Source organism: Pleurodeles waltl, chromosome 3_1 (genome assembly GCF_031143425.1).
Source record: "Pleurodeles waltl isolate 20211129_DDA chromosome 3_1, aPleWal1.hap1.20221129, whole genome shotgun sequence".
NCBI classification, from domain to species: domain Eukaryota; kingdom Metazoa; phylum Chordata; class Amphibia; order Caudata; family Salamandridae; genus Pleurodeles; species Pleurodeles waltl.
The window spans coordinates 117809578-117821702 of record NC_090440.1 but is presented as its reverse complement, the minus strand read 5'-3'; the positions used below and the strand labels follow the sequence as shown (position 1 = coordinate 117821702).

Sequence of the window (12125 nt, the reverse complement as noted above, 5' to 3'; positions counted from 1 at the left end):
CTGTGTGGCTACAGGGGCCCAAAAAGCTACAACAGGCCTTTCCCTGAATTATCCACCTGGCCAGCAGCAACTTAAAATGGATAGGACACTACTGGAGGGAGTCATTGCCTCTACATGCTTGCTCTAAGGTCTTGGGAGTCTTAGCTGAGACCTAAAGGAACTAGAGGGGATGTTTGAACTTCACAGACCTCTGGACCTTCATTGAGACCTTGTGGCAAAGGGTTTTTCAATGTGAGTTTGACAGATGCAGCTTGAGGCTTATGCGAATATTGAGCTTAAAAAATGGCTAAGTGCCTAATTTATATGTTGGTGGTATGAATACTCCATAGTAACGGTTGACGATATATACTTACAGCCAACATAATGGTCCGCTTGCCCAATTTGAATGCGGTTGACAATAGGTTTTGCTACAGCAGTGACTACTCTGTCACCACCATAGCCAAACTTCTCTGTCGGTCCCATCACCACCATGACCAAATCTCTCTGACAGCATGATGGAGTAAGGGCAATAGGAGAAATGGCAATAGGAGAAATGGCTATATATCCACCCACCTAATAAGGATGGGTGGACACATAACCATTTTTTTAGTGTCACCACCACACAAACAAACACCGGTGGTGAGGGACAGTAAAATTCAAATAATGCCTCCCTTGGTATAGGACGTACCTCCCATTGTAAGCGAACCATTCATTTTTGTTTTTACTCCACAAGAAAATCCAATTTTCCGATTGTTTTTTTAAAATAAAAAATAAAACTGTTGACACAGCCTTGCGCCTAACAGTAAAATGCACAGGCAGGAACTACTGCAACAGTGGTTTCCGTCAGTACATTCTAAATAAATGCCTGCCCAACGGTCATTTATAAAATTGGTGGCTATCCACCATGGGAATGGGGTCATTTACTCTGTGTCCCTGGTGCAACCATTGACAATCAGCAACATTTAAATTGGTCTGAAAGTAGAAATTTTGACCCAACTAAGGCATGGAAATCACCTGCCTAATGGGAGGACTTGTCGGCCACAAAATATTGAAATTCTCTCCAGCCAAAACCAGAGGCTTTAGTGAGACATCATCTAGCGGCTATCTGGCTTCAAGAGGATTTCAGTGGATACAGCTGTCAACCTTGCCCTGCTGAATCAAGCCTAGATCCCATGAACAGTTAGTACTGATTGACTATTATGTTTTCTTGGGACTTTTTCTTTTAAATCTTTTAAATGTTTATTTTCAGATTCATATCTTATTGGGTTTTTGCTGTTTTGGTGTTTTTTTACTCATTATATTTTCTATTTCTTTCTCGATTATTGTGGCATGTTTATTGTGTTGTGTTTTGATGTTTTACTTGTTTTGTTCCTCCTATAGACTAGACACATTTTCCTATGTTAAGCCTGTCTGCCCTGTGTCATAGCTACCAGGGAATTAAGGCCACTGTCCTTAACCTGACACTTTTGCATTCTTATTGCTTGTGGTGGACTCTGTCAATAACCCACTTTCTTAAAATTATTTTACCTTTTTTGGTGCTTTTTGCCTTAAATCTTTACAAGTTTGTAAGTTTGAAGTGTGGTTTCTCCTATTTGATTTCAGAGTAATTTAAACCTACGCCTAACCACTGGTAGCTGCGGTCAGGAGAGCATGCAGAGAAATAAGAAGCTGGCCTACCCTGGACACACAGGCGGGCAAAGCCCTGTGGTTGCCACTGCTGCTGCCTCTGTTATTATTCCTAGGACATTGTTGCATTGAGCCCTGAAGGATGGTTCCCAAATGGCTGAAGTTTGCCTTGAGGAGGGGGCCAGACCCCAGTCTCTGCAGAAATGTAATAAAATCAGTAATAGCTAACCCCCAGGTCCTAGTCCTATTAGTGGATAATTTTGAAAATAGTGGCTGGTCACCTTGCACCCATCTTCTTCATTTACTTTATGAAGGGAAAATGTTTGAAGTAGCATATCTCCAGTCCTGTCTAGTCAATATCTATCAGTTTTTGCTCCTGGTGGCCAGGTCTATCCAACAGAATCATTTTTATTGGACCTCTAAAGGACCACATTTTGTGGGAGCTGTTTTTTTCTGATTTCCTGCATTAGTCTTCTTCTCGTCTAGCTCCTGGTACTCCTATCCTGCTGGAGGGATCATCTTGCAGAGCCCCCAAACAACCAGCCAGCAGACCACCCTCCTGCCCATACTCCTCAGGTCCAAAAGCCTTATAGTCACTTGAAGGGTGCTAGGGAGGGGCAGTGGATCCACTCCCTTTCTCCGAAATGCTCCTCTGGGACATAAGGGTGTCAGCTCCTTTAGTCCTGGAGTGGTCTATCATAGTCCTGGAGGTCAACAGAAGTCAAAGCCCTTAGTCCATCCTTGCACCTTCCAAGTTCAGGGTCTTCTCAACTATCTGTGTCAAGTACAGAGGTCAAAGGTTTTAGGGACCAGACACCCCTGGTCAATCCAATGATGCGACATCATCCTTCCACCCCACCCCAACTCTCCTGCACAGTATTCTGGGACATTCCAAAATGACAACTTCAGGTTTTCTCTCATAACAGCTTCTCTGATTGCCTCAGATTTACTCCTAGCTGACACAGTTGCCTGATCCCTACACCAAATAAATTTCAAAGGTGAACTACTCCTGTGTTTTCTCCTTGCTGGACCCTCTGTGCCTATTTGGAGCAAAACTGGACATTAGGGCACACTTCCCTTAGATTTATAATACAGTGTGTTAGAAATGGTGTCTCTGGTTGGCAGTCAGTTGGCACTCTGTCCAAGGAGGGACTCTCAATGTAGTCAGGGAAAGGGAGATACACACCTAGGATAACCCCTGCTCACCCCCTTAGTAGCTTGGCACAAGCATTCTGACTTATCTCAGAGGCAATGTACAAACACATACATTAGCACAGTGAAAACACCACAAAGCACTCAGCACCAATTTAGGAAAATGGCCAATATTTATCTGAGTAAAATAAGACAAAACAACAAAAATTGAAGCAAGCAAAGATACAAATTTTCAAAGATTAAACTTCAATAGAGCACTTAGAAACACAATAGCTCTAACTAGGGCTATCACAGCGTCATTGGCGGAGTCATTCCCAACAATCTGACGCCACTTGCAAGGAGGGGGCACCGGTCACTGAGTCGTATGGACTCCCAGGTACAGTACCTTAGGCCAACAAGGAAATAAGGTGGTGCACGGAGTCAGGGAGGTGAGGCATAGCAGAATCTGGTACGGTATTGGTTCCTTACTGCAGAGCAGGGGAGGTGATGCAGCGATTTCAGAAAGCAAAGTCCAGTTCTTTTCTTTAGGCAGAAGCAGCAGGCCAGCACAGCAAAGCAGCAGGCATAGTGGCAGGTCCTTCTCCTTGGCAGAGGCTCCTCTTGATCCACAAGTAATCTGCTAATCTGGGGTTTTGGGTCAGCTACATATACTCATTTCTGCCTTTGAAATAGGCAAACTTCAAAGGAGAGTCTGCCTTGCCCAGGCCTGGCCCCAGACATACACCAGGGGGTGGAGACTGCATTGTGCGAGGACAGGCACAGCTCCTTCAGGTAAAAGTATCAGCTCCTCCCTCCCCACCCTAGCCCAGGAGACTCATCAAGATATGCAGGGCACACCTCATCTCCTTTTGTGTCACTGTCTAGGGGCAATTCATAAACAGCTCAACTATGGATTCCACAGGGAGGAAGAGGCACAGAATGGTTAAGAAAGAAAATGTCTACTTTCTAAGACTGGCATTTTCAAACTGACAATATAAAAAACAACTTTACCAGAAGATGTATTTATAAATTGTGAGTTGACACACCCCATACTCTATTTCTGTGTCTGCTCCCAATAGGAAACTGCTCTAAAAATATATTTAAAGGCAGGCCCCATGTTACCATGTGGGAGAGGTAGGCCTTGTAATAGCGAAAAAAGAATTTAGCAGTATTTTACTATCAGGACATGTAAAACACACGTCCTACCTTTTAAACACACTGCACCCTGCTCATGGGGCTGCCTAGGGCCTAACTTAGGGGTGACTTACCTGTAGTAAAAGAGAAGGTATGGGTCTGGCAAGTGGGTACACTTGCCAGGTCGAATTGTCAGTGAAAGACTGCACACACAGACACTGCAGTCGCAGGTCTAAGAAATGTTTAAAGGGCTACTCTTGTAGGTGGCAAAATCAGTGCAGCAGACCAACTAATAGCATTTGATTTACAGGCCCTGGGCACCTCCAATGCACTTTACAAGGGACATACTAGTAACTCAGATATGCCAATCAATATAAACCAATCACCAATACAATTTAGACAGAGAGCATGTGAACTTTAACACAGGTTAGCAGTGACAAAGTGCCCAGGGTCCTAAAGCTAACAAAAATAGGTTGGAAGACATAGCAGGAAGGAGGCAAAACTTTGGGGGTGACCCTGAAAAAAGTGCCAGGTCCTTCCCGGTGAAAACACTGCAGATGTTCCAGTAAGCACTACAGCCCTTCACTATGAAAACCCTTTTATATTTGATGACCTACCCCAGGCTAGTGCCAAACCTTAGAGAATCCCTTTGCTAACTGTCCACAGAAACTGGGCTCATATGATTCTCTCACACACACATCCCATAAACTTGTAGACATGTAGGGCCTCTTACCTCAACTGCGGGGCAGCAGGCTTATAAGGCAGGTCCTGTCAGTGAAAAGGCTTAGTCTAATTACCATATATTTACTGTAAATGAGACTCAGATAATGAGACTCACGCACAGTAAAAAAAACAGTTGGTCCATTGTAAAAAATTCTGGTGCAGTAAAGGGGGAACTCCATTTGCTACAGTAGAACGTGCAATACTTTCCAACGGCCCACAATACCATTACACTAAGTTTAAGAAGCTATAATTGCAATACAGTGTACACATATAATTATTGGGGGATACTTTTTATCAAACCCCAGGTGAAATATTAGACAGAAGAATATCTGCTCCTGACAAATGCGCGTTTTGGAAAAGAACGCTCCAGTGGTTTTGTAAATCTTTAGGCTGAACTGACGCATGGAAACACTCATATAGCACAAGAGCATTATTTGTTTGTCTTGAATACCATGTCTGAATGGAATCTTACTGCTAAAATTCACAATATGGTAACTGTAGTAGGTCCTCTTTCAAAAAAAGAATACACCTGGAAACTAAGAGCCAGATGTAGCAAAGGGTTTTACCCATTCTGTGTCTATGGTAAAATGTGTTCGTACATATGGCCCTAAATGCTGTGTTACTACTAGATGAAACCACATTTAAAGAAAATGCTAGAAGTGCAGTATGAGATTTTTTTTTAACAGTTAAACTGCCAGTGTGCCAGCCATCTCCCTTAATAATAGTCTCACAGCTTTTCTTCAGTTTGACTCGCAATTTATCTTTATGTTGAAAAAATGATTACAATTAAAAACTACTGGCCTTCAGGAAGACAAAGTTTTAAGATGATAAAATATTAGTAGTGTTATCTACTGTGTACACTTTACAGAAAATCTAATTCATTTTTTTTTGTATTTGCGTATCTGGCGAAACAAAGTTGAAACCTACTCTAAAAAGATCCAAAATTAGAATTTGCATTGTAGAAGAACATTTTATTTTAGCTAGCCAAATCTGATTACGACTAGGAATGTGTTATGGCTGACATAGGCTTACATTTATTAGCTAGAAACATAACATTAATTAATGTTTTCTGTGCATTTAAATTTCCTCTTATAGACTGCATTATTTATATGCATTTTTTTGCATTCTTTTGGTGTTATGTGTCATCTCCATGACTAATGTGCTTTTTAGATTTTGCATCGCAGTAAAGAGTGTGACTTTCTGGTATGTTTTTTAACCAATCAATTACGTGCTAACAACCCCATTATTAAATGTTTTTTCTCAAACCCTTACAAATGTACTCTGTGCGCCTGTAAATACCAATCTCTAATTCAGAGGGCACTGGAAGGCAACAGGTAACCCCTTCAGATGTCAAGGACAGTGTTTGCCTGCGGGAGACTTGTCTGAGTAAAAAGTGTCACCTCATTAGACATTTTCTCTTTCAGCAAGACATTTCTGCTCAAACGAGACTCCTGCTGGTATCTCGCTTGACGTTTCTGTACAGTTTGTACCCTCACAGACCAAAGTTATTCTAGGTACCTGCAAAATGTATTTTGGATAATACATGTAATGTCACAAAAATTGTTTTTTTCATAGAAGATAAATTTCAGATTTGCCACACCCCAAACCCGCAAGAAATACAGGAAAAGATTGGATTTCAGAGATCAGTAATGCGCCTACTTTAGGATGAGTCACATAGTTCGTTAATGTAACATGGAGATAATGGAAAACCGTAAAGAAATGTAGGTAAACTGCATTAAATACTAGGCATTCTTCAGTTTAAACGTGAATAATGTATGGTAAGATAAATCTGTTAAAAGGAAAACATGATCATTTAAGTTTAGGAAATAATTATTTTGACACCTTGCTTTGAAGTTTTGAATTTATGTTCCGCACATTTGAGCTGAAGATCAAATAGTTCTGAATAATAGTAATAGACCATCGTTTTGACCCCGCTGCTAAGATCTTACTGACAATTGCACCACGTTCTCACTGAATTTTGTTTCATCTGATTTAGAGTGTGGTTTAGACAATGGGGATAATGCCCATAGGTATTACAATACTGTTGGACCTAGCCTTCTCTGCAGGGTCACACCCAAACATTTTGCATGTTTCCCTCCACTTTCACTTGAGTTTGTTGTGTTGGCCTGAGGAGTTGCTAACCAGTGCTAATGTGATTATCCTCACTCCCCTAAAACATGGTTTGATTGGCATATACCTAATTGGCTTATTTAATTTACTTATACAACCCCTGTAGAGTATACCCAGGGACTGAAATGCTAGAAGCACTTGTTGTGCCACCCACTTAACTTCACCTAAAACATGTTCCAGGCCTGCCGTTGCAGCATTAATGCATTTTCAACTGATGTGTCGACTTGTCTTTTTAACCTCCTTGCCAAGCCTTAAACTCCCATTACATTACATATAAGTCACCTCAAAAACAGGCTCTTGGTAGCTCATGGGGCAGGGTGCTGTGTAAATAAAAATTAAAAGGCTGTACATGTACTTCACATGTCCTGGTAGTGAAAAAACTCCTAAATTCGTTCTCACTACTATGAGGCCTACCCTCTCACTAGATAAAATAGGGAATTCCTTATTACACTTATTAGGCTGTATTTCTTAATTAGGAACAAGTAGATATATCATGTATGGTACCTATGAAATCATAATGTTAAATCCTCTTTAATGGTAAAGCCAGGGATTGAATTACAGTTTTGTAAATGCTGCTTTTAGGAAGTTGGCATTGTCCTGCCCTGTCCTTAGCCCTTTGTGCCTGCAGCGTGTCTTAGTTCACATGACTAGGTGTAGCTGACAGTTGGGGTTTGTGAATTCTTCAGAGACAATCACACAATGGAGAAATTAGGTGTGCCTTAATGGGCCATCTGAAGGCAAGATGGGGGGCAAAACTGAGCACAGTCCAACTTACAAATGAATAGCCTGTGCTCTGCCTTCACACAAAGGGCCTAAGGACCCTGTACTGTCATTGCAGTCAGCCTTGAGCCAGGTCAGAGGAGTCAGGATTTTCCATGCATTTCAAAGAACCATTCTAGAAACGTCTCCCACCTTCCAGAAGAAGGGCACCAGGGTATAAAAATAGGAGCTTCAGACCCACTTTTCAGCTCCCAACTGGACCTGCGGAAGAACTATCAGAGGACTTTGTGGTAATGTGACCTAGTGTGCACTCTGCCAGAATGCTGCTGTACCTGGATGGACTGCTTTGCTGCCTGACTTGAACCCTCAGAGGCCAGCCCTGCTGTTGAGTCCTGCTTCCGCATCTGCATCCAGGAGTTCCAGAAGTGACTTCAAGGGCTTGCTTGCTGGACTCCTGTTTAGAGCCACGGGGACATAAAAGGCTTCCACCATCTTGAACCCACATCTGGACCCAGTCTGAGCAAGTCCTGAACCCACAGCAGGTGCCACCCGCCCTGGACCCGTGGTTATGGTGCTAATGGTGCTCAGATGGCCAAACACCAAAACTGAGGATTTATACAAATTGTTGCCCGAAAGTGCTCTGAGAACCAGGAGGAGAACTGGACCAACCTGCTAGCCTATCCATCCGAGGTGCATCGCTGGTCAGATTGACTTAGCAGCTTCTCTCACTGCATTCTTCTACACAGCAGAGAATCCATTTTAGGTGTCCTTTGCCAAAGGGGTATCTGACCTTGTGGAGCTGTCTTCGGCTACAGCCCTTTGCGTCATCCCACAGGAGATTTAGGCTTCCACTTCGATGACTTAGTCCAAACGTATTGTTCATCACTGCAGCTTTGATGCTAGGCCATCTAACGTTGAAGCTACCTCCTTGGACACGCCTGCAGCCTTGCCCCGCTGAACTTTACTTTCTCAGACATTTTTCCACAGAATTTCTTCTAAGTCCAAAGGTTAGCGCTGACCAGGCCCTATCCACTTTTTGAATCTAAACTTCACTCCATCCCGGTCAGACATATTTTTGGACTTTGACCCAATCTCATGCGACCAGATGTCTGCAGTTGGCTCTTTGATCTTTTAGGCACTAGTTTTTACTACTTATTGGATTATTGCTGTTTTAGTGTAAAATAATTTATTAAAAGTTACTCTATTTTCCTAAATTGGTTTCAGACTTTTCTTGTGTTGTACGCTCATTTTATTACTGTTTGTATGCTGCATTAATACTTTAAACATTGTCTCTAAGTTAAGTCTGACTACTTTTTGTACCAAGGTTCCCAAAGGTAAGGACAAGGTAATTTAGTGACTCTTTGTGGTTGATCCTGAAAGAGATTGTGGCTGCTGCTTGACCAGGGCTCATATCCCAACAATCCAATTTCTCACACATTTTATGCTCACTTTTTGCAACAGCTGCAGGTAACAGCAAGTGTGAAACCCAAAGATACAGTCTCATCTATACATGTATTTTAGGGCTGAGAGTGCCAAAAGCAATTTGTGCCCATTTTGTTGGTGCCCATTTTAGCACAACCACCAGGTAATAAAAAAAACACGAACATTCAATGACAGAAAATAAAATGGTTGTTTTACAGTGTATCTTACTCTACTGCTGCACACAGGAGAGTGCTTACAGCTTTCATGATGATTACTCTCTTTTTTGTTCTCAGGACTCCCAGCTAAAAGCTTTGAAAGAAACAGTTCAGATATGCTTGTCTTCAGTTCTACACAAGCAACCCCCCACCTTGAATATCATCCCTGTGAAACCAACCGAGACGCTGGTGTCCCGAGTTACAAATGTCTCTAAAGAAACTCTTCAACTAGAACACAATGAGGTATGGTTTGTACTGTTTTGCACAGTTGTCTTAATAAAACCAGTAAAGTAGAAGTTGTGTTAATTAGCATGCACTAATGATTATGAATATATTTGATGCATGTAATTTGTGAATAATGTACCAGTGTAAATGAAGGAAGTTTGAAAACAAGTACTTCATTGAACTGGACATTCACATTGAGTGTGACACTACGTTCATGATATTTCTACGGTTCACCAACCTGTAGCAGTGAGTCCATGTGCATTGCCAGTTTACAGGTAAGATCATCAATTAATTTTTACCATCAGTTAGCTATTCAATGACTTTTTTGCACATGCCTCAGAGAACTTATTTAAATTAAAATGTCTGTGGTTGGAGTGGCGGGCGGTGTCAATGGCAAAATCATGTGTTATTTTTCTGGAAGTGCTTTTAGAGAAAATATAGCCTGAATATGTATTACTTTCTGGAGTTAATTATGAGAAAACTGGAATATGCTCACACACCACTAATCCTGAACAACATCCGATTTTGAAAGTAACATATTGAACTATTTTATGTAAACTTTGAAACCTATTAAAAGATAGTTATTGGTGTGTATTTGTTGCAATACATATTTCGCTATGTGAAGAAGGTGAAGAAGTTTAATGGTGCCATCAAAGTGGAAAAGATGATGCTGTGACCATGTATTTTAAGGAATAATAAACTTCTTATTTGTGTTTTCTATTTTACACTATGGTATTAATTCATGTCACTTCAGAGTTCTGTGACTTTAAATAATCACCACACTCTCTACATTTTGAAATTCAACATATAAAGTTTACTTCACCTTTACAATCTCAACATCAAATCTCTGGTCCGAATGCTACAATCAAAGATTTTTAGATACAATTTCATGCATTACTACAATGATGATACTCAGCTGCACCTAAAAGTTTTTTTGATAGCTTCACAACTAAACTAAATATTCCCAAGAAGCACACAAACTGGATCAATTGATTTTTCTAAAATTAGGTTGAAAAATACTAACGTCACAGTACACACAGCTTTATTTTGATCAATTGACCATAAAAGCACATAAAACTAGCTAGCGAAAATACAAGAATAAATAATCATTTTGATAAGATACAGCAACTACAAATTAATAAATTAATTTGAATTCATTAAAACATGAAAACAATAAAAGCTCAAATTACACATAAAAAGCTCTATGAAGAGATAATAACCTCAAGTTCCTTTTTGGAGGTGGCAATGCATGCGCCAGGCTATTACTAAATACTTACTCACAGGGAGAATTACATCAGCTGAATTATGACTTTTTAACACCCGTAGAGCCAAGGAACAGATCTTAAATCCCATAGCCCTACAAGTGTTGCGAATCCATTTTGATCGCGGGTTCGCATAAGCTGGACAAAAAAACATAAAATGTTCAATGGTTTCGGGGGGACTGCCACAAGCAGGGCATATATCAGGGAGACCAATCGGCCCCCACCTGTGGATCAATGACATCAGGGGCAGGGATCCGAAACGAAACCTTGCATATAGGCTTTTGCCGTGCAGATCCGGTATAATGTCCAAATAGGCTTCAAACTTTGGAGTCCATTTAAGATCAGTAAAAAGGTTAGTTAAACTGCCATGAGACTTACAGGTTATGTTGTTATCCCTGACATAAGACCAATAAGTTAACTTTAAGACATTTTTGTGCCGTCTCTCTAGTTTACAGGGATTTTCCCAATAGTCACCCAAGCCCAGCAAACGGAACCAATGGGACACATGACAAATCCAAGGGACAGTATTGGCATTTTATACTAACTTCTATACTCAAATGATCCTCCAATCCAATCTACAAAATCGAGGGAGATCCTCTCTCCCACAGCAATCTCCAAACCACTTGTACATTTTGGCAAATCTGTGGATTCATCTTTGACCCAAAACTTAGTGTGGCTTCACTTAACAACTGTTAAAAGCTCTAAAACTGCCATCTATTGCAGAAGCTAAGTCATCCATAACATTCATAGATTCAGGACAGCAGTGAAGTCTCAGTGCTGTGCCTTATTCACCAAGGCAAGACACTGTTTTTGGACATCTCCAATTGTACAATGTAACTCTAACCTATCCGGCACGCAGCAGTATGTCTGGTGTCAGATAATAAGATGCCACACTGCATCACGTCTTTTTAAAAATAACTCCATGGGCAACATTAAATTAGTCTGTATAACTTACAATGTTCATCACTCCTGATGTCTTCACACCTGAAGGATAAACGTAACCCAATAGGTGGTGAACGAATTTAAAGAGGCAATAACTTTAACCAGGCTTTCCCATTGTTAGCCCCCAAATTCTGGCAGAAGATGTCCTAAATTACTCCACAAATGCAATCTTAGTCTCGAGAATTAGTCATGACTGTAAAAAAATATGCTTCTGAAAGTAGTCAAGAAGACATAATTCAGCTACTTAAATCAAACAAAAAGCATCATTATACAGTCTGAAAGATCCATGAAAAAGGCTGAAAACAGATTTGGGTACCAAAGTCACAAGAACAGAAGCACTATTATTTGTTGAACGACAAGAAAACGGGTTATTGCAAAGGTTGACAAACTCTCTAGTAGCCACAGCTCATAAACCTGGTTATAAATAGATTGTCTTCGCACATCCATTCATTAGTGATTTCCTTCATCAGTACACATGCTGTGTTGATAAGAATGTAAGGATAGAGACTTTTCTTTGAACATATATGAATTCATTTTGGAGTCCCACAAATGAAAATGAGATTAGCGCAATCCACCTTGCTGCAAAAGAGTAACGTGCTTGCAATATTAGGGTCTT

General features: G+C 40.8%; 1 protein-coding gene across 1 annotated transcript in view; it reads left to right on the top strand.

The window, feature by feature from the left end:
- LUZP2 (leucine zipper protein 2) overlaps positions 1 to 12125 on the top strand; it is a 1083806-nt gene that overhangs the window by 813626 nt on the left and 258055 nt on the right. The window contains exon 9 of the mRNA XM_069221952.1: positions 9159 to 9323. Coding sequence (XP_069078053.1) covers positions 9159 to 9323 — 165 coding nt within the window. The remainder of the gene's footprint in view (positions 1 to 9158; positions 9324 to 12125) is intronic.